Source organism: Saccopteryx leptura, chromosome 3, assembly GCF_036850995.1.
Source record: "Saccopteryx leptura isolate mSacLep1 chromosome 3, mSacLep1_pri_phased_curated, whole genome shotgun sequence".
NCBI lineage: Eukaryota > Metazoa > Chordata > Mammalia > Chiroptera > Emballonuridae > Saccopteryx > Saccopteryx leptura.
Genome location: NC_089505.1, coordinates 305,077,219 through 305,098,735, shown reverse-complemented (window position 1 = coordinate 305,098,735; position 21,517 = coordinate 305,077,219). Strand labels below are relative to the sequence as shown.

The 21,517-nt window shown below is 39.8% G+C and overlaps 1 protein-coding gene across 1 annotated transcript in view; it reads right to left on the bottom strand.

The window, feature by feature from the left end:
• Positions 1–20,156, bottom strand: part of LACTB2 (lactamase beta 2) — a 32,566-nt gene extending 12,410 nt beyond the window's left edge. The window contains exons 1-3 of the mRNA XM_066378912.1: positions 19,886–20,156; positions 10,340–10,503; positions 5,886–6,012 (exon numbers count right to left, since the gene is read on the bottom strand). Coding sequence (XP_066235009.1) covers positions 5,886–6,012; positions 10,340–10,503; positions 19,886–20,007 — 413 coding nt within the window. The 5' untranslated portion in view covers positions 20,008–20,156. The remainder of the gene's footprint in view (positions 1–5,885; positions 6,013–10,339; positions 10,504–19,885) is intronic.
• Positions 20,157–21,517: the final 1,361 nt, after the last annotated feature.

The window sequence follows — 21,517 nt, the reverse complement described above, 5'->3', positions numbered from 1 at the left end:
AATAAAAATTTATTTTTAAAAAAAAAGTCTGTAGTGATACTCCAGAAACAGGAAGGAGGGGAGTCTCTTTTTTAAGAAGAATATAAACAAATAAAAAAAATGAACCTCAAAACAAAGTAGAATCAATAGAAGTCACAATCATGCCACCTTTACTATATAAGTCAAGCATCATTTAATAGACGCTAAAACCACTAGATAAAAGATTGTTGGGAAGTATGACATTCACAGAAATAAGTTAGTTTCATTCTTTTTTTTCTTCAAGATTTTCTTTATTGATTTTTTTTTGTGACAGAGACAGAGAGAGACAGTCAGAGAGAAGGACAGATAGGGACAGACAGACAGAAAGGGAGAGAGATGAGAAGTATCAATCCTTCTTTGTGGCACCCTAGTTGTTACTTGATTGCTTTCGCATATGTGCCTTGGTGGGGGGGAAGGTTCCGCAGAGAGAGTGACCCCTTGCTTAGGCCAATGACCTTGGGCTCAAGTTGGTGAGCCTTGCCCAAACCAGGTGAGCCTGTGCTCTAGCTGGAGACCTCGATGTTTCAAACCTGGGTCCTCCGTGTCCCAGTCCAACGCTCTACCTACTGCGCCACTGCCTGGTCAGGCAGTTAAAGTTTCTTGCATTAGGCTTAACTCACAGAACCATACTGCTAATAAGCAACAATGAATCTCCACTGAAAAGGCATGTAAATGCCATTAGCAATTAAAGGCTCAGTATTTTCACTGGAGAACTCCACCAAGCATTTAAAGTCAGATAACTGTACTACTACTTAACCTATCCTAGACCCTAGAAAAAGAAAAGTCAACTTATGAATCCCAAACCTAATAAAGGTTGCACAAAAAAAATACTACCTGATCTCACTAATGAATATTGTTATAAAAATCTTAACTAAGATATTATTATTAATATTTTTAAGTGAAAGGAGGGGAGGTAGAGAGACAGACTCTCACATGCGCCCAGATCAGGATCCACCCGGCACCCCCCATCTGGGGTGGATCCTCGAATCAACCCTGCTATCCTCAGCACCTGAGAAGGATGCTTAAACCAATCTGCAGAAGGAGAAGGGAGAGAGAAGGGAGAGTGGGGAGGGGAAGAAGCAGATAGTCACTTCTTCTGTGTGCCCTGAGCGGGGATTGAACCGGGGACATACATAAACTGGCTGATGCTCTATCCACTAAGTCAACTGGCCAGGGCTTAACTAAGATATTAATAAATAGAATGCAGAGCATATTTAAAAATAACATCATGACCAAATACAGTTTATTAAAAAACTCAATATTATGAGATCCCTGCAAATCATAAAGCTATGGAGAAAATTAGTAAGATCATCTCCTCAACACTGCAAAGATATTTGACAAAATTCAACTGTTAAATAACAGTATTTAAGAAAATTGAAATGACTATAACTTAGAAGTTTCTCATTTGCCAAAAATCCAGTCAAATCCTTAATGTTAAATATTGAAACTGTAAAGCATTTTTAAAGAATCCGTTAAAAATGTAAGAGATATAAGAACATGAGATACTCATGTAATGGAAGCAATTATTTTTGAGAGGCATTAGGACCTGACTTTAGGAACTATAATGCTTTTATGGTTTCCACGTATATGCTTTATATTGCAAATGATTGCTATATTTAGTGATGGTGAGGTATTAAAAAGATGTTAGAAATCTCGTTTGTCTGATTAAACCTGCTGCAGCCAGTTAATGAAAGTATTCCATGTTATACGAAAATTATTTAAGGAGGTGTATTTCCGCAACTTAAAAAAATGGATGTGGGTGTCAATCTTATCTTATGGACAATCTTATGAAGAGTCACATATAGAAGATGTTTACAAACAAAACCTCAACCTTTTTTAATCTACAAAAACTTATTTGGAGAACCACTTTCAGAGTCTGCAAACTGTCTTATCCCTCAACGTGCTTGCAATTACCCTCCTACTCCCCATGGCAGAACTCAGTAATGGTTTTCTCTGATGTACTCTAGGCTGAAGGAAAAAAAACCCCTTAAATTAGGGGATCAGAGAAGTTCCAGTCCGCCAGTCACCTGGGTGGCTAATGTTTTAATTTGCATAAAAACTGTGTTAAAATTCACTTCAAGTAGGCAGGAGGAAAAAGGAAATGACATCAGAGGTATTTTGCTAAAGATCAGAGGAACTGCAGCTGTGGCCTCGCATTCATCAGGTAGAGCATTTATCTAGTTCTGCCACTTCCCTGACACACAGACTTCACAGGAATGGCTCTTAGGAAATTTACAACAGTCAACAAAAACTGTTGGATTAACTCGGAGAAATTAAACTTAGTTCACGAGAGAATTCCTCAGGGTTACTTCCAGAATCCTTAATAAAAAACCTTGCTAACTTCCTATTTTTTACTAATGGGTTCTTGGTGGATATTATCTCTATCTCTATTCTATTTTTTTTTTTCTTTTCAAAATTGGCAGGGAGACAAGGTCAACTGGACATTAAATAAAAACTGCTCACAAAAATTAGGGGATATTTTATCGCTTCATATTCATCTTGAAATATCTTCTAATTTTTGTGAGCAGTATTTTTGGGACTTAGCATAATTAGAATTTACATTTTGAGAAAAGAGTATATACTAAGTCATTTAAAAAAGTGTCTTCTTTTTATGATTCTTAAGTGTTAGTTTCCCCCAAATCTTAAAATAGAGTCTCATACTTAATCAGAATGCAGTAAAGCAAAAATTAAATGGAGTTCACATAACAGTAAGTTCCTTGGCATCAAATCAATCCATGAAACAAGACAGTATTCAAGTGAGGAGGTGGGGCAGTGACAGGAAGCAAGTACGTGGGTGGCGCTGGGGCACCGATGTTTCTAACTGCGTTTCTAACTGCGGATCTGCAGGCTGCTCAGTTTGTTCAGTTTGTAACAATTCTTCCCCTTGCATAATGATGGCATGTATACTTTTCTGTTTGTATACTTGAAATCACGGCAGATGGGTGACAGTTAACTTCCATGAGCCAAAGAGAGTCTTAATCTGCACATTAGGTAGGGATCTACTATGCATGCTTCTGGGATGGCTGATAAACCAGTACCATGGTTCTCCAACCTGAGACAGAAGACTTGATGAACCACCTCCTTTCTACCCCTTTCTTTAAATTGGTTTAGGGCTGGTGTGTGATGGGGGCCATTCAGTATTGTCAAGAATACTTTTTGAAGATGTAGTACTGCAATGTTTGATTTTTCTGTGGTATCATCAGCAAATTATACAAGATCTTATCATATTTTGAACAAGAATATTTTAATAAATTTGCCCTACAATTAGTTGGTGTATAAATTAAATTGTGTAAATCATTGGAAGAATGGAAAAAAGAGGACATTGGTTTGAAAGGGAGCACAGGTACCCATTACTTCATTTCCTCTCTCATTCATCTGTTCATCTACTCACCTCTCTGTAGATATTTACTACATATAGGATAAATATTCACTGCCTCCAATGTGCCAGGGACTGAGGACATGAAGATGAATCTGGTATCAGCCCATGTCAGAGAATGGCTAGCTTATCATCAAACCTATTTCTTCTTTTTCCTGGGCATGAAGTTAAATTCTACTTCCCAGCCTCCCCACAGTCAGGAGTGGCACATGACTGAAATGACGGCCAATGCACCAGAAGGCCCGGTCCATGAAAACCTAGGAAACATCCCTTCGTGCTCTGTCTCCATCCACTGGATTTGTGGTAGGCAGTTAGACAGACATAAGCAGAGCATGGGGTCTGGGCCAGGCACAGGTCACCATGGTGGAAAACCCCCAGGTGCACAGCAATGGGCAAAACTGGGAAAATAAGGACCTCTCCCCCAGGGTGACCTTTCTCCCCTTAGCTGGTCATGTGGTTTAGACTCCCTGATTTCATATTGCTGGTAATGGGATTCAGACCTGCCCCTCAGAGGAGAAACAAACAAGGGGGCCAGAGATCTTCACTTAAGAATTAACCCCCAGAGGTAACATCTAGGCCTCAGTTGTGTATCAGCTCAGGCCCAGAAAAGCAGCAAAACAAAGGAAAGCCACAACTCCCTCAGGCCCACCTTCATTGACTAAGGCCCTGGTGCCGGACCCCTGCCCTGGTGCTGATCAACCAGTGGAGGCCATGACCCTAAAAGAACACACCTGGAAAGCTGATGAATATTCTACTGAAATCCTCCCCTGCAACCTCCCCTAAAATCTAAGGGTTAAAAACCCTCAGGACTGAGGACTCAAAAGTTCTCCCATATGCAGCACACCCACACCTTTCCCTCCTCCCTCCTCTCTTTTTCCCAGGCATGTTTTCCTTGCCCCCCTTTCTCCTAAGCTCTAAGGGACCCCATGAGACTTGCAACCAGGGAAGCAGTGGGGCAGTGGCAGCTCATCCTGGGCTAGGCCCCTGAACCTGTCTCCAAGGCCCCCTTTTCTCTGACTTTCTTCCTGCATGGCCAATAAATGCTTTACTTGCTGCACTTTGTCTCCTGATTGAATGCTTTTCCTTCAAGAAGACCAGAATGAAGGTCCTGTTGTTTCGTCTGTAACAGCTTGATTGTGGTTAGCATGGCAACCTTGAAAGCCAAATATTGAGGACAGAGGACTCCACAAAGGTCCTGAGACATTACTTGCAGGAGGGCCACTCAGTAATCAGGAACCATTTGGGGGCTTTATGTGACTGAGAAGTAAACTTATTTCTTGTTTGAGCCATTATATATTGCTGGGGTGGTTTGCTATATAGAAACTGACATTACCTAATGCTGTGAATCTAAAGAATTGATTACCTTCTAAGGACATACCTACATAAACACCAAAAAATTAAAATTTAGTAAGTGCTATCATAAATTAATAAAAATTATATATAAGTTGGAAGAGGAAGCAGTTAATTCTGCCCAGAAAGGGTTCTTGAAGTAACATATGAACTGAGGTTTGAAGAATAAATGGATAATAATTTATCAGGGGGACAGGTAGGGAGGAAGGAGTGAGGCTAGTAAGGGAAGGGCATGAGCAGAAGCATGGATAGAATGTGCTGCTCAGGAGCATTTGGGTATGGCTAATTGTGTTTGAGAAGGGGTGTGGTAGGGGCTAAGACCAGAAAAGCAGTTTGGGGCCTGGCTGTGGTAAGGAGAATAAACATTATCTCATGTGCAGTGAAAGTTAGCCAAGGTTTCAAGAGACAGAGCTTATGAAGGGCAGGTAGATTGGAAAGGGGAGACTGGAATCAGGAATAGTACCAAGAAGTAGTGGTAGTGGAGAGGAAGAAAAAGGGACCGCAGTGACAGGTACTTCTGAGGTGGACACTAACCTGACCAGATGTGATGCGCAGGGGGAGGGAAAGTGATGAAGGTGAAGAGGAGGCAACATCTATCTTACAAGAAAAAATAAAATCTTAAGCACTGAGAGAAGTGGATGTTTTGAGATCAGAAAGCCAGGACAGATCGTGGAGGAGAGAGGTGAATCATATTAGTTCAGTTTTAAAGTTTACTGAGCTTGAAACATGTTTTTGAATCCCTCAAATAAGTCACGGGGGATCATGGGTCTGCCTAAAATGTATTTTCTTTAGGTACGGGTCATCTTTTGGAAGTGAGAACATGAGAAAGCCTTAAATTTCTTAGCAGAAAATGATAATCTATTTTTTAACTTAAATTTTATTCATTAAAAAATGGTAATCATAAAATTCAAACAAATAATTTTATCAGGTAGATAAAGGGAGAAGTCTTTCTTTTTCCATTTCTCAAGCAACTTATTTTCTCTTCCCAGAGTAACCAATGTTATCAGATCTCTCATATCCTTCTGAGACAGCCTTCACTCATACAAGCAAATATGCAGAAATCCTCCTTCCCCCCTTTATACACATATACATAGACTCCCTGCAAGCCCACCACCTTCCCAGCCAAAGGTCATTTACGTACCTTAGAGTGGCACCCTCAGTCTTAACCAAATCCCCGTCTTTCAGATAAACATATTGTTGCTCTCCATCTCCTATCATTTCTTCTCTCTGCGGATTCCGTGGGAGTTTTTTAATGCAGTAGGTAGTGTCTAATGACAAAACATTTAAAATATTTAAGTCACACTTTAAGAGATAACAGAAAATGGGATGAATTATAGCAGAATATCTCTGTGATGGTAACTGTTGCTTCCATCTCAACAAAATAACTTTTTCCTCTCATGCTTGTCATTTGACATACAAGCCTTTGTGTTTTTCTAGTTACTCCTATTTTATACAAAAATATGTAAGTTCTTCATAATCTCAGTAGCTTTGATATGAAGTTGGGTGTTGAAGACGGAGTAATACAGAACGTTGAAACTTTTATGTCTAGGGGCCTAACATATAGTAAAAAAGTCATGGCATCATGGCAGTAGTTAGCAATAACAGGGTGATAGATAATATGAAGGAAGCTCCAAACAGGGCTAAGATATTAAAATATTATAATACATTTAACCCATACCACCTGTCGACACAAAAAAATCAATTAACTAATAAATGGCTGACTGCCAATTATTTAACCAGTATAGTGAATACAAGCACCATGATCTCAAAGTGCATAAAAACTGATATAGTTGGAGAAATACAAGTTACAATAGGAAATAATTAAAGAATTATACTCAGTACAATTTAATGAATACTAAAGGGGCAATTCAGCTAATAAAAGCAAAATGAGTTTAGAGAAAAGGGAAACAATTAGGAAAGGATTCATAAATAAGCTAGAACTTGAGATGTGGCTTACAGGATGAGCAGGATGGGAGAAGGTTCAGAGAGGTAAGGGGAACAACATTAGCAATGTCACAGAAATGAGAATGAATATGGCATATATGCAACAACAGAACGCTACCAATTGGTCTAACTCAAAATACTGGCGGAAAAGAGTAGAGATAAAGTGGGATTAGTAAGGCTCAGATCCTGGGGAGGCCTTAAATTGCCTTTCACAGAATAGAGGAATTTATGCTTTGCCTATAGGTGGCCAATGTACTCCATGTAGTAAGCAAATGAAATAGTGTTACAGGCAAATCAATATGGGCAGCTGCAGGTGGGGAGAGCGAAGGGGAAGAGGTAGAAAGACCAGGAGGGCACGACTGTAATATCCAAGCTGGAAGGGAATGCCTGTTAGGGTGAGGGTGTTAGCAATGAAAATAGAGAGAAAAAAAGATTCAGAAAAAACTGATAAGGTACACAAATTTGGCTAAGTATGGAGGATAAAGGATATAGAAATACTGCAATATAATAAAAATAAAGCAACAGCAACTGGATTTTCCCTCTCCAGTCCCAAATTCCATTACTTTATATCTGAGTCTGAAGCAAGAAATGATACGCTATTCTGGGAACTGTCTTCATTATAGGGTAACATGATGAGGGTTTTTTTTTTAATCTATATAATTTTGTCTTTCAGGAAAGCAGCGGAAGTGTATTTCTAGTTATGAGACCTTTGGTAGACAATGTTTTAAAATAAAACTCATAATTACCTCAATTTAAAAAACAAATGTCATACTATGAAATAACTTTGTGTGTTTTTAAAATGACATGTAAATATGCCTGGCCTGTGGTGGTGCAGTGGATGAAGTGCCAACAACCTGGAATGCTGAAGTCACTGGTTCGAAACCCTGTGCTTGCCCGGTCAAAGCACATACAGGAAGCAGTCAATGAACAACTAAAATGAATCAACTATTGAGTTGATATTTCTCATTCCACCCTCCCCTACTGTAAAATCAATAAATAAAATCTAAAAAAAAAATGACATGCAAATATGAAAGCACATGTCCTATTCTCTTTCTCTATATATAGACAATCGATATATATATATATATGTATATATATATATAGACAGGATAGGTAAATATTATCATTTTTAATCAAATTTATTGAGATACAATTCACATACAATAAAATTCACCCTTTTAGTGTAAAATTCAGTGGTTTATTTCAAACTGTACAACCATCACCACTATCAAATTTTAGAACATTTTCACAACCCCTCATAGACACCCCATACCCCATGGTAGTCATTCTCTTTTATCTTCCCAGCCCTTGGCAACCACTTATCTCTGTTTTATTTTTATTTTTTAGCACGAGACAGACAGACAGACAGGAGGGGAAATGAGAAGCACCAACTCTTAGTTGTGGCACCTTAGTTCTTCAATTGCTTCTTATATGTGCTTTGACTGGGGGGGGGGGTCAGGAGGGGCTCTAGCCAAGCCAGTGACCCCTTGCTCAAGCCAGCGACCTTGGGCTTCAAGTCAGCAATGACGGGTCATGCCTATGATCCCACGCTCAAGCTGGTGAGCCCGCACTCAAGCTGCTGACTTTGGGGTATTGAACTTGGGTCCTCAGCATCCCAAGCCGAAGCTCTATCCACTGTGCCACCACCTGGTCAGGCCCATTTATCTCTGTTTTAACAGGAGGAAACCCTTAGTCATTTGAAAAATGATTGTAGCATCACTGCTAAGGCTAATTAATTAAGCTGATACAAACGTAGTATTATTTATGTGTAATGCTTTCTAATAGAAACACATTCTAATTGAACAGCACAGAAGCAAACATTTGACTCCTAGGACTTGAATGGGAAAGACACAGCAATGATCCAACTTCAACTATAAAATAATAATTATTAGATAACAAAAAATATTTTACAAGATCTACTCAAAACCAAACAAAAACAAAATACTCCAGAAGTCTGGGTCTATATAATTCTCATGTCTAGTAAACTTCTGGCTCCCTGTAAGCCACCAGGAGTTCCAAAATTAAACACTGATTTTATTATAAAAATTTGTAAGAAGGCTACTTTAGAGTTATTCTTATAAATGGCATTGATAATTTTGGTGTGGCCTGTAAAAACAGATTGTCAGCATGGTCGAGTAGTTGAAACGTTTCTGCCATATTAATAATGCAATAAAATAGTAAAACAACATGGAACAAAGGAAATAATGATAAAACAAATTAAAACAAGAATGGTAGTGATAAAGGATTTAGGGAATGAAGAAATACATGGAACTTTTGTGGGAAGATTCTGAAAGGTACCTATGTTTGATTTCAGTGCTAAGCAACTCAAGGTCTGCATGCAGCTGGTCCAAATTCAATCAAGTTCAGAATAAGACAACAAACCACTTCTCAAATAAAGTAGTTAGAGGTCCCCTCCCCCACCCAAGGATTTTATTTATTGATTTTAGAGACAGGGGAGGGGAAGGAAGGGGAAGGGAAGGGAGAGGAGGGGAGAGAAGAGGAGATGGGAGAGTAGGGGAGGGGAGAGGAGAGGAGAAAGGTGGGGGTGGGGTGGGGGAAGGAGTGGGAAGCATCAACTCGAGGTAGTGCTTCTTGTATGTGCCATGACCCAGCAAGCCCAGAGTTTTGAACCAGTGACCTCAGCATTACAGGTTGACCCTCATAGATAATCTATTATGTAAACATTCATTATTTTGTATGGGACCCAAAACAAATTAAAAAAAAATTTTTTAGCGTGAGAGACAGACACAGAAAGAGAGAGAGAGATGAGAAGTATCAACTAACACATAGTTGCATCACTTTAGTTGTTCATTGATTGCTTCTCATACATCCCTTGATGGGCGGGGGCTCAAGTCAAGCCAGTGACCCCTTGCTCAAGCTTGTGACCATGAAATCCTGCCTATGATCCCACACTCAAGCCGGCGATCCTGAATTCAGGCTGGATGAGCCCACGCTCAAGCCAGTGACCTTGTGGTTTCAACTTGGGACCTCAGTGTCCCAGGTTGATCTCTATCTACTGCACCTCCACCAGTCAGGCTGGTTAGACAATTTTTTATTATGAGCAGTCTGGTGATATTGGCTGCTGCAGCTGAGAGTAGCTTTCTGTCCCAATTGTAGTCTCAAGGCCTATAAAGAATATACTTAAAATTAGTTGTGAATCAACATTCTTGACCCCTTTGTCTTTCACATGCCTTGAACATGCCAAGCACACCTAGTATCTGCTCCTACAATGCCCTCTGCCTAGTATGCCCTCCTCTGATACTTGTACAGCCTACTTCCTATCCCTGTCCATCCTAGATAAAATAGACACTGCTCTCTTCCACTTTATTCTCTCTCCCTTTTTCTTCACTTATCTTTATAACACTTACCACCATCTGACCTATTATTTATTTACCATTTACTTTCCTTGCTAGAATGAAAGTCTCATGAGAGCGAGTCTTTGTTTTATTTACTGCGACATCCCTTGTACCAAGAACAGTGCTTGAATATATATAGATGCAACTTGAATATGTGTTAAAGGAATGAATGAATGAATCTATGAGTGTGATGGTGGGATGAGGGAATAAGGAGAGAGAGAGCAGTGTTAGGTTACAGGAACAGAGAATTATCAATAGTTTTCTTCAATGAACTTCATGAATACATTCTGTTTACCATTTTTAATGTTTTTACAAATATCTCCTATGCCTCCAGTGTGATCACGATGCCAATGAGTCACTATGATTTCCTGGATTGTTGTGTTAAATTCGTTCAGAGCCTGCTTTAAACAGACGATATATTCTGGAATTGCTGGTTCTCCAGTGTCAATGAGGATTCTCCTGAAAGTTAAATGAAAGATAATCACACAATTGGAAGTTAGTATTAGCAGGTTTCTCACACAGGTAATTTACATGTAAGGAACTGAATTGCAGCCTTGGAGGGTTGGCTCAGTGGTACAGCGTCAGCCTGGAGTATAGAAGTCCCGGGTCCGATTCATGGCCAGGGCACACAGGAGAAGCATCCATTTGCTTCTCCACCCTTCCCGCTCTCCTTTCTCTCTCTCTTCCCCTTCTGCAGCCAAGGCTCCATTGGAACACATAGTCCCAGGCACTGAAGATGGCTCCATGGCTTCTGCCTCAGGTGCTAGAATGGCTCTGGTTGCAAGGGAGCAATGCCCTAGATGGGCAGAGCATCTCCCCATAGTGGGCTTGCTGGGTGGATCCCAATTGGGCGCATCAGAGGAGTCTGTCTCTCTTCCTCCCTGCTTCACACTTCAGAAAAAATTAAAAAAAAATTGAATTGCTTTGCTTTCAAAACCAGCTGTACGCACCTCAGCTTGACTACAGCAATCTTACTTTAGGAAAGTTTTTATAGCTAAATATGTCTGGATAAGGAATAATAGCAATAACACTGAACACTTACCTAGCACTTAAAATAAATATGGCACTGTTCCAAAAAAACTTACTTTAACTATTGTATTCCTCATAACAACTAGTTAACATAGATATTTCATTATTACATGCAGAAATTAAGCAAAGTGCCCCAGGTTACTCTGCAAATAAACATCAGAACCAGTATTCAAACCCAGGTATTCCGGCACCAAAAAAAAAAGTGCTTTTGTCCATTCTGCCTTCAAGTTCTTTTACAATATCCTCAAATATCTCCTATACATGAAAGAATCTGATTCAGTGGGATCCCTAAAGAAGCCTAGTCTGAACTACATACAAAATATCCCTGAAGCTTTACATTGGCTCCTTTACACTTGAAAATGAAAGCAGTAGAAAAACATGGGGGGGGGGGGGGAGACTCTCTGAGCTGCTTTGTTTCCTTATTTAGATAACCCTATTGCTATTATTTTTCTGCTTGTGGTTCTGAACCCTTGTATACTTTGCTCTTAATCACTATTTTATGGAATGATGGTCTTTCTCTATGAACTTTTCCTAAACTAAAGAAATAAGGCTGACGTTTACTCCTTAAGACCCAATTAACAAACTTCGTAATTTATGTTAGTTCATAATAACACCTCCCTAATTCAGGCTGGGGGAGAGAAGATTAGTCTTGATAAAAAGACTGAGTCATTTGTTCATTTATTAATTCATCAATAACTGTTCCAAATTATTTATTATGTGCCACAACTTTCTTATAAGACAAAAACCCTATTTACATTAAGGTGGAGGGTGGGAAGTGGGAGCTGTGAAAATCAACAATAACCAATAGCAGTGATGGGTAACAGGAAAGCATTTTACATAATATTAAAATGGGAATGAGTGACAGGAAGCAACTGGATGGCTATTTTATATTGGATAGTTTGTATCCCTAACCTGTTTCCCTGAGACCCAACAACAAACTGCCCTCTCACAGGGGAGAAGGGAAGTGGTTTTCAGTTGCGCAGAGCAGTGGCTCTACTTCACAAGTAAACAGTGTTATTATAGCTGTCCCTTCTGGAGACAGAGAAACCAGATGATTATACTGACCCGGGTGGGGGGGGGGGCACTATAAGATCCTGCTGGAAGAAGAAATGTAAGCAGGAGATGATTTAAAGAACATTTGGGAAATAAGTACATACCTATGAATAATTACTTTAAAAGTAAATGCTCTAATCAAAAGACAAAGGGTGGCTAAATTGATTTAAAAAAATCATGACCCATATATATGCTGCCTAGAAGAGGCTCATTTCATATCTAAAGACACACAGACTGAAAGTTAGGGGATAGAAAAAGTATTCCATGCAAATAGAAATAAAAAGAAAGCTGGGGTAGGAATACTTATATTAGACAAAACAGACTTTTAAAACTAAGACTGTAACAAGAGATGGATAAAGGACTTCCATGATGATACAGCGATCCAACAAAAAGGACCTAATACTTACAAATGTCTATGTATCTAACATAGAAGGCCTAAATACATTTAGCAAATATTAATGGACATAAAGGAAGAAATCAACAGTATACAATAATAGGAGGGGACTTTAATACCCCTACTTGCTCCACCAGTACACAGATCATGAAAACAGAAAATCAATAAGGAAACACTGGCATTAAATGTCACATTATACCAGTTAGAATTAATAGATATATGGAGAATATTCCATCTAAAACAGAAAAACATACATTCTTCTCAAGTGCACATAAAACACTTGATAGGATAGATCTGTACAAATTTAAACCAAGTCTGTACAAATTTAAGAAGACTGAAATCACATCAAACACTTTACTGACCACAATGATATGAAACTAGAAGTCAATTATAAGAAAAAACACTAAAAAAATAATAAAGAGAAATAGTTGGAGGCCAAACATCATGCAACTAAAAGAACCAATATATCAAGGAAGAAATCAAAGAAGAAATTAAAAAAATACATTGAGACAAAAATATTAATACTTGGTTCCAAAATATATGGGATTCAGCAAAAGCAATTCTAAAGGGCAAATTAATAGTGATACAGGCCTACCTCAAGAAACAAGAAAAATCTCACATAAACAACCTATCTTTACATCTAAAGGAAAAAGAAAAAGAACAAAATCCAAAGTAAGTAGAAGGAAAAAAATATTAAAGGTCAGAGTAGAAATAAATGAAATAGGGACTAAATGAAAATAATAGAAAAGATCAATGAAACTAAGAGTAGGTTCTTTGAAAAGATAGAATTGATAAACCTTAATCCAGACTCACCAACAAAAAGAGAAAGGGCCTAAATAAATAGAATCAGAAATGAAAGAGAGAGTAACAACAGGCACTAAAGAAATACCAAGGATCATAAGAGATTACTATGAACATTACACAGCAGAAAACTGGACAATCTAAAAGAAATTGACAAATTCCTAGAAACAAACAATGTTCTAAGACTCAGGAAGAAATAAAAAATCACAACAGACTAATTACTAGTAATGAAATTGAATCAGTAATTAAAAACAAACAAACCAAAAAACAAACCAATAAAACCTCCCAACAAACCAAGAGTTAACACCTATCCTTCTCAAACTATTTTTAAGAAATTGAAGAAGTCTATGAAGCCAGTTAGCATTACCGTGACACTAACACCAGAAAAGACACTACAAAAAATATTATAGGCCAATATCCCTGATGAACATAGATGCAAAAATTTTTACCAACATAATAGTAAACCAAATTCTACGATACATTAAAAGGATCATACACCACAATCAAGTGGGATTTACTCCAGGGGTGCAAGAATGGTTCAACATCCACAAACCAATCAATATGATACACCACATTTTCAAAACGAAGGATAAAAATCATATGATCATTTCAATAGATGCAGAAATAGCATCTGACAAAATTCAACATCCACTTGTGATTAAAAACTCTCAACAGTGTGGGTATAGAGGGAATATACCTCACCATAATAAAGGCCATATATGACAACCACAGGTAACATCATACTCAATGGTGAAAAGCTGGAAGCTTTTCCTCTAAGATCAGGATCAAGGATGCTCACTTTCACCACTTTTATTCAACACAATTTGAAAATTCAAGCTACAATCAGACAAGAAAAAGGAATAAAGGCATCCAAATTGGAAACGAAGAAGCAAAACAGTCACTATTGCTGATGACATGAAACTATTTATAGAAAACCCAAAGACTCCACCAAAAAACTATTAGAACTAATAAAGTCATTGAAGTTGCAGGGTACAAAATTAATATACAGAAATCTATTGTGTTCCTATACACTAACAATGAACTATCAGAAAGAGAAACTAAGAAAACAATCCCATTGACAATTACATCAAAAAGAATAAAATACCCAGGAATGAATTTTACCAAGGAGGTGTTTGTTACTTGTTCTTGATGCAAGAAACTGAAAATGAAACAAACAAATGGGAAGATAGACCATGCTCATGAATCAGAAGAATTAATACTATTAATACGTCCACAATACAAAAAGCAATTTATAGATTAATGCAATTCCTATCAAAGTACCAATGGCATTTATCACAGAACTGGAACAAATAATTCTAAAATGTGTATGGAACCACAAAAGATGCTGTATAGCCAAAAGAATCTTGATAAAGAAAACAAAGCTGGAGGTATTATGCTCTCTGATTTTTCTATAACGCTATAGGAATCAAAACAATATGGTATTGGCACAAAAACTGACCTATAGGACAATGGAATAGAGATCCCAGAAATAAACCCTCAATATTATATTCTCAATTAATGTACAAACAAAGGAGGCAAAAATATACAATGGGAAAAGACAGTCTCTTCAGTAAGTGGTATTAGGAAAACTAGACAGGTACATGCAGAAGAATGAAACTGGACCACTTGTTTATACCATATAAAAAAAACCCCTTTAAAATGGATTAAAAGCTTAAATATAAGACCTGAAACCATAAAATTCATATTAGAAAACCCAGACAGTAAACTCCTTTGACATCAGTCTTAGCAATATTTGTTTAGATCTCTGCTCAGGCAAGGTCAACAAAACAAAAATAAACAGTGGGACTACATCAAACTAAAAAGCTTTGCACAGCGAAGAAAACTGTCAACAAAATGAAAAGGGAACTTACTGAGTGGGAGAACATCTATCAATGTAATATTCTACATTGGCCAACATAGCAATTTAAATTAACATTTGGTGCTATCACGTATTTATCTCTTTGATCCTCAGATCAACTCTAGGGAGGTGTTATTATTATTTTTTTTACATTTTATTTATTGATTTTTAGAGAGAGGGAAGGAGAAGAGAAAGAGGGGGAAGTGAGAAGCATTAATTCGTAGTAGTTGCTTCCCTTTATGTGCCTTGATTGCATAAGCTCAGGGATTTGAACCAGCAACCTCAGCATTACAGGTTGACACTTTATCCACTGTGCCACCATAGGGCAGGCATTATTATTATTATTATTATTATTATTATTATATTTTACAGCCTAGGACACTAGTCTTCAGAAAGGTTAAGTGTCTGCCCCAAACCTATGCAACAGGCAGTGCTGGGAAGTACAAGATACTCAAATACAAGCAAGCTCCAGTGACTTCTCCATTCAAGACATCCTGCCTCTCCGGTGTAAGTACTTGCTTAGGCAAGTACTTACAATAATTCTTCATGTGGCATAAATGAAACTTCAGCTATAAATTAGAAACACAGTACAATGTTTTCAGTTTTCTCCTTAACAAATAACAATTCTCCCAATGATATCTGCGAATAGTTCTTGCAGAAGATTAGGCAATGTCATCTCTGTGTGGGCTGGCTGACTTTGTTCTTAATGTCCACAGATAATACCCCATCTTAGGAGGTCATTTTGCAAATACAAGTTATGCTAATAAAGGGAACAAGAGTGCAGAAGAATCTGTACAGGTCGACGCTTTTATTCACTACAGCAGTGCCTTGCACATAGTAGGCATACAGTAACAATCTTCAACTGCTAGAAGGTAGTGGAATCAGCTCTTTTAGGTATTTTATGTCAATTTGAAGATAGCTTAAATGACCTGTCAACTTTCTGTCACTCTTACAAAATCATTAGGAATTTTCTGAGCACCTACTATGAACCCAGAATTCTCTGGATGCTATCAGGGAAGCTATTTATAGCTAGTATTATTGTACACTTTGCACATGCTACAGTGTGTTAAGAGTTTTTGATAGGCTTTTCCACTTAAATTTCACTGAACCCTCATAATATCCTTATGAGGAAAGGTACTATACAACTGTCATTGTATAGGTAAGCAATTTGAAGCTTAGAGAATCAATTGTTTTTCCTTAAGTTATAATCCAGGACTGGGATCTAGGTAATCAGAGTCCAGAGTGTTAAATCTAACTATTCCACTAGACTGCCTTTTCCTATTAATAGAAAATAGTATATTTGCTCTCAAGGTATTTACAATTTTGGTAATAAAGGTTAAAATTGTGGCTTTTTAGAGGTTCTTAGGCAAAGAAGGAAGCTTGAAATACTCTTTGGAAAGTTTAGCTATTTGTCCATTTAAATGTTTACTGAGTACTTATTTATTAGGCATCACAGTAGGTCTAGTAGTGCTTTAGGGAAATCAATTTGGCATCCATAGGCTATTCAGAATGCAGACAGAAGACCAACTAAAACTGCAGTTATCCTGCAGTCCTGGAATCATTACAGAGAAAACGAAGAGAGAATGTCATTCATCCAGCAAATATTTACTGTAACAGCTGTACTAGGTACAAGGCTCTGTGCTAGGTGGTGGGGATGTAGTGATGAACAGGCCTTCATTGAATTAATTTTAGAGAGGAGCAAAGGTAGGAAAAGCCAATGTTTCTTCTTACACACAAAAAATCATTTTATTATCATAAGGGCCATGAAAAATGATGGAGTGCTAAGGCAGTGTATTACATTAACCTAACATAGTCAAAAGGGTCAAAGGAGACTTCCTTGAAATGACATTTTAACTGAGCTCTAAAGGATGAGCAAAGTTAGCTGTGTAAAGAGGAGAGGGTTAAGTGGGAGACAGAGAGGAAAGCATGCATGACTCTCCAGAGGCAGAATGGCTACACTCACCTGGCTAGGGTGAGAGAGGTTTGAGATCAGGGTGATGAGACAGGTGGAGGCCAGAATATGCAAGGCCTTCTAGTTTTCATTAAAGAAAAAACAAACAAACACTACTCTGGTTACATGGGGTAGAATGGATTGAAGAGGAAAAGTAGATGGAGAATAGCCAGTTAGAGGTATTTTAGCAGCCTAAGCAAGAGTTGTACTAGCTTGGACTGGGTGATAGCAGCGGAAATGGGGAGCTCTTCTTCTTCTTCTTTTTTTATTTAAGATTTTAAGTACTGATTTTATGGACAGGGGAGCAAGAAATATCAACTCATAGTTGCTTCACTTTAGTGACCCCTTGGTCACTAAATGGTTTCTTGTCCTTGTGCCTTAACCAGGTAAGCCCAGGGTTTTGAACTGTGACCTCAGCATTTTAGATCAATGCTTATCCGCTGTGCCACCACAGGCCAGGAAGGGAGCACTTCTTAATAGCTTGGATGTGTGTGCAAGAGGCAAAGAAAAATGTCAAGGAATGTAATTAAGTATTGGCCCTAGTTAAATGTGAGAATGGTTCTGTTTCCAAGATATGGACGACTGGTGGGAAGATCAGGTTTGGTGGGAAAGCCCATGAATTCAGTTTGGGAAATACTGAGTTTCAAGTGGCTGTTAGTCATCCAAGTAGAAATCTACTTTGGTCTGAACAAGGAAGTAGACAAGATCTCCTAGGCAGAGAATATAGCAAGAGCACAGAAGACTAGGATTATATCTTGAAGAACTCACTTAAAAGATCTGGTAAAGAGGATGATTCTATAAAGGGGACTGCGAAGGAAAAGCTAGAGATAAGAGGATGCTAGGTGAAAGCACGATGTTACTAGATCAAGAAGAAATGGTAGCCTGACCAGGTGGAGGTGCAGTGGATAGAGCATCAGATGGGGATGCAGAGAACTCAGGTTCGAAACCCCAAGGTCGCCAGTTTGAGTGTGGGGTCGCTGGCTTGAGTGTGGGATCATAGACATAATCCCATGGTCGCTGGTTTGAGCTCAAAGATTGCTGGCTTGAGCAAGGGGTCATTTGCTCTGCTGTAGCCCCCTGGTCAAGGCACATATGAGAAAGCAATCAATGAACAGCTAAGGTGCCACAACGAAGAATTGATGCTTCTTATCTCTCTCCCTTCCTGTCTGTCCCTCTCTCTGTCAAAAAAAAAAAAAAAAAAAAAAAGGTAAACAGTGTCAAAAGATACTGAAATTCAAATAAGATGGGAATAAAAAAAAATGCCATTGGGCTTAGTGATGTAGGGGCCACCTGTGATCTTAGAACTGTTTTGTGCAGTGGAACAGATGGCTACCGATGTCAGAATCTCTTACTTGGACCCAATTAATAATCATTTCTAGGCTCCTGACTTCTACTTTATAGAGTAGAGCAGCATCGTCTGTATAGTAACTTATTCTAGCTCAACTAATGGACTCATCATACCTCTCTCACATATGAGAGGTTTCACTGGCCATTCCACTACATTGTTTATGTGAGTAGCAGTGTAAGCAGTGTAAGAAGGGAAACCATGAATCTGGTCTTCCCTAAGTCAGTTTCAGGTTCTTTAGGTCTCCTTTAGCACAAGCACTTTGCTACACTAAGTGTGACCCAGTTGTTTAAAAGATACAGTATGTATTTTTCATACAATATGGCCCCTAAAGATAAGCCAACTTCATCTGGTTTTCAAATGTAACCAGCCATGTGTTTCACTGCTGGGACAAAAACAGGCTACCTGAACTCGAGAAACAGTGTATTGATCTATAACATAGAGACTTTTTTTTTTACTTTTCTTTTAGATTTTATTTACTCATTTTTATTAGAGAGAGAGAGTTAAGAGATAGAACGGGGAGCAGGAAACATCAACTCCCATATGTGCCTTGACCAGGCAAGCCCGAGGTTTCAAACTGGCGACCTCAGCGTTCCAGGTCAACGCTTTATCCACTGAACCATCATTGGTCAGGGTCCAACACAGAGACATTTTAGGATAACTTTTGACTATAGGCAATTTTAGGTATTGTCTTTAGGTACTGACTTTAGGTATTGACTTTAGAACTAGTTTAAGATGACACAAAGAAGAGAGATGAAAATGCCTATGGACTTCCTGGTGTGAACGAGCCAAAAACTTAGAAATACAGATAGATAGGTTATTCCGTCTGCAAAATAACCTAAATACGGCCACACAATAGTGAACAAAAACAAAAGTAGTAAGTTCTTCTTTCCCAAGGGCTAAGGGTGCTTTTTTAGGGTTTCAGGCTCCAGCAATCTGGAAGCAAGAAAACCCTGCCCTCTGCTGCTGAGTTAAGAAAAAGGCCTGAGCACAATTAATCGCTTTTGTGAAAGGAAGGTTACACTCAGGAATTCAAGTCAGAAGGTGAGCCAAGTCAACGTTTCCCAGATTCTTAAAAACTCCAGGCGATACTAATTTCTCAACTACCTAAGCACGCTCACCCCGGCATTCAGCACCAAGCAAAGTAAATGGGTTTCAAAAACAGAAGTGTTGTTTTTTAAAAAATTATTTCTCTCCTAGCCATTTGTAACTTAGAGAAGTTACCACCCCGGGTGGTCGTGATTTAGGGGGAGGTCTGGGGTCCGGGCCCCTAAGGATGGTTCTGGGTGGGCCTACGGCGCAGTCTCGCCCACGGCGAGCAGTGACCGCGGACGCCCCAGCCCCACAGGTTCAGCGAGCCAGAATTTAAGTTGCCGGGGAAGGGAGAGTGGGGGAAGGGACGACGTTTACCTGGGGCCGGTCCCTACCAGGTAGGTGTTCGTGCCCTGTAGGGTCATGGGACCCGGGTTACAGCCCAGGACGCGCACCACCCGACCAGACAGCTGCTCGATGCGCTTCAGAGCGGTTGCCATCTTCGCCCAAGCCAGCTCACGGCGCGTAGCTTGCGGTGTGACGGGAGCGTGGAACTCAGAAGTAGGCCGGGAGCGCACTGAGCAGCCTCCTGACCCGGGGCGTAGCGGGATCAGCCATTCTGACGGGGGCGGGGCCGGAGGTCACGAGTCCCGCGGCGTGCGGAGCGGGCAGGCGGGGCGGGGCGGGGCGGGGTCAGCCTCAGCTGGGGGCGGGGCGGGGAGGGGTCAGCCTCAGCTGGGGCGGGGCTGGAGGCCACGTGACGCTGCTCGGGCTTCAGGAGCAGCGGCTCGAGGCGGTTCGTCCTGTCAGGCCTGAGGCGGTCGGAGGCCAGCCTGCTTTTGACGGCTGCCGCTTGTCGTAGAGCCAGGTTCCCTTACAGGAGTTTGTGTACCGGCAGGCGAATTCATCTAAGTGGACGAGCGACGTTTGAACCTGGGAAATCTGTGAGGGAGCAAAGGGCAGGCAGGTTGGGGGTAGTTACTGAGTTCCAAAGACCGGGAAGCAGGGCTAGTCAGGTTCCCAGGCAGTGGGGTGTGTGGGCAGCGTGACCTGCGTGTCTTTCACAGTAAACAGCTGTCGGGGATGTGTGCCCAGCGCTTTGCACCTGCTAAGTGCTCTTCATGAAGATTAGCTATTGAACCGCCACAGCAGCGTTCCTCCGGTCCTGGGCCTGCCCTGGGAGCAGGGTCGGTCTCGGAGAACGAGGCTTAGCAGGTTCACCACCCCAGTGTTAACGACCGCTCCCTATTTAAAAAGTCCGGTTTACAGTTCACCTAAAAGAAAATGCCCAGGTTCTGTGATCAGTTTCATCGAGTTCTGACGATTATCTGGAACCACTTCCCCCGGAAGAGAGATAGACAGGAGACTACCCATCCCACCTCTTCCAAACAGGAGAAACCCACATGCTTGCAGTTCTAAAATGTAGTGCTAGCATTTTTAACTTTCTTTTTGGCAGCTATTTCTGAAGAAAGATGATTTCCTCTCAACTTGTAAAATGTCTGTTCTACAAATCAATTGAATAGTCCAAATTGCGTGGAAGACACACCTGGTTCGTGTGTGACACGTTTCTTTGCCTTGTGCTGCAAAGATGTCCTTTTAATGGCCAAGTGTTTCCAAAACCTTCACCAAAATAATCATGAAAATTATACGCTTTGCAAAGGGAAGGCAAGCAATATGCCTTTTAAACAAATGCTTGGAATAACCGCCAAAATTTCCTATGTCAGGCATTTTCTACTCTGCAATCATTATGTATTTGTGGCCAGGAGTTAACTGGCTATTCAGGCAGGAAGCTGCCTGTATCTTCCCTCATCCGAAGGACTCTCTGCTAGGAAGTCAGAGAAGAGGCTGGAACAGTGTATTTATGGACCATAGTGCCGTTTTTGAGACTCCTTGGGCAGTGTCAGGCTCATCCCTAAGCTTTTTTTTTTTTTTAAATTAGAATTTCCTCTGTGCCTACCATCGTGATTTCATTTAATTCACTGCCAAGCTCTTCATCTGGCAGATGAAGAA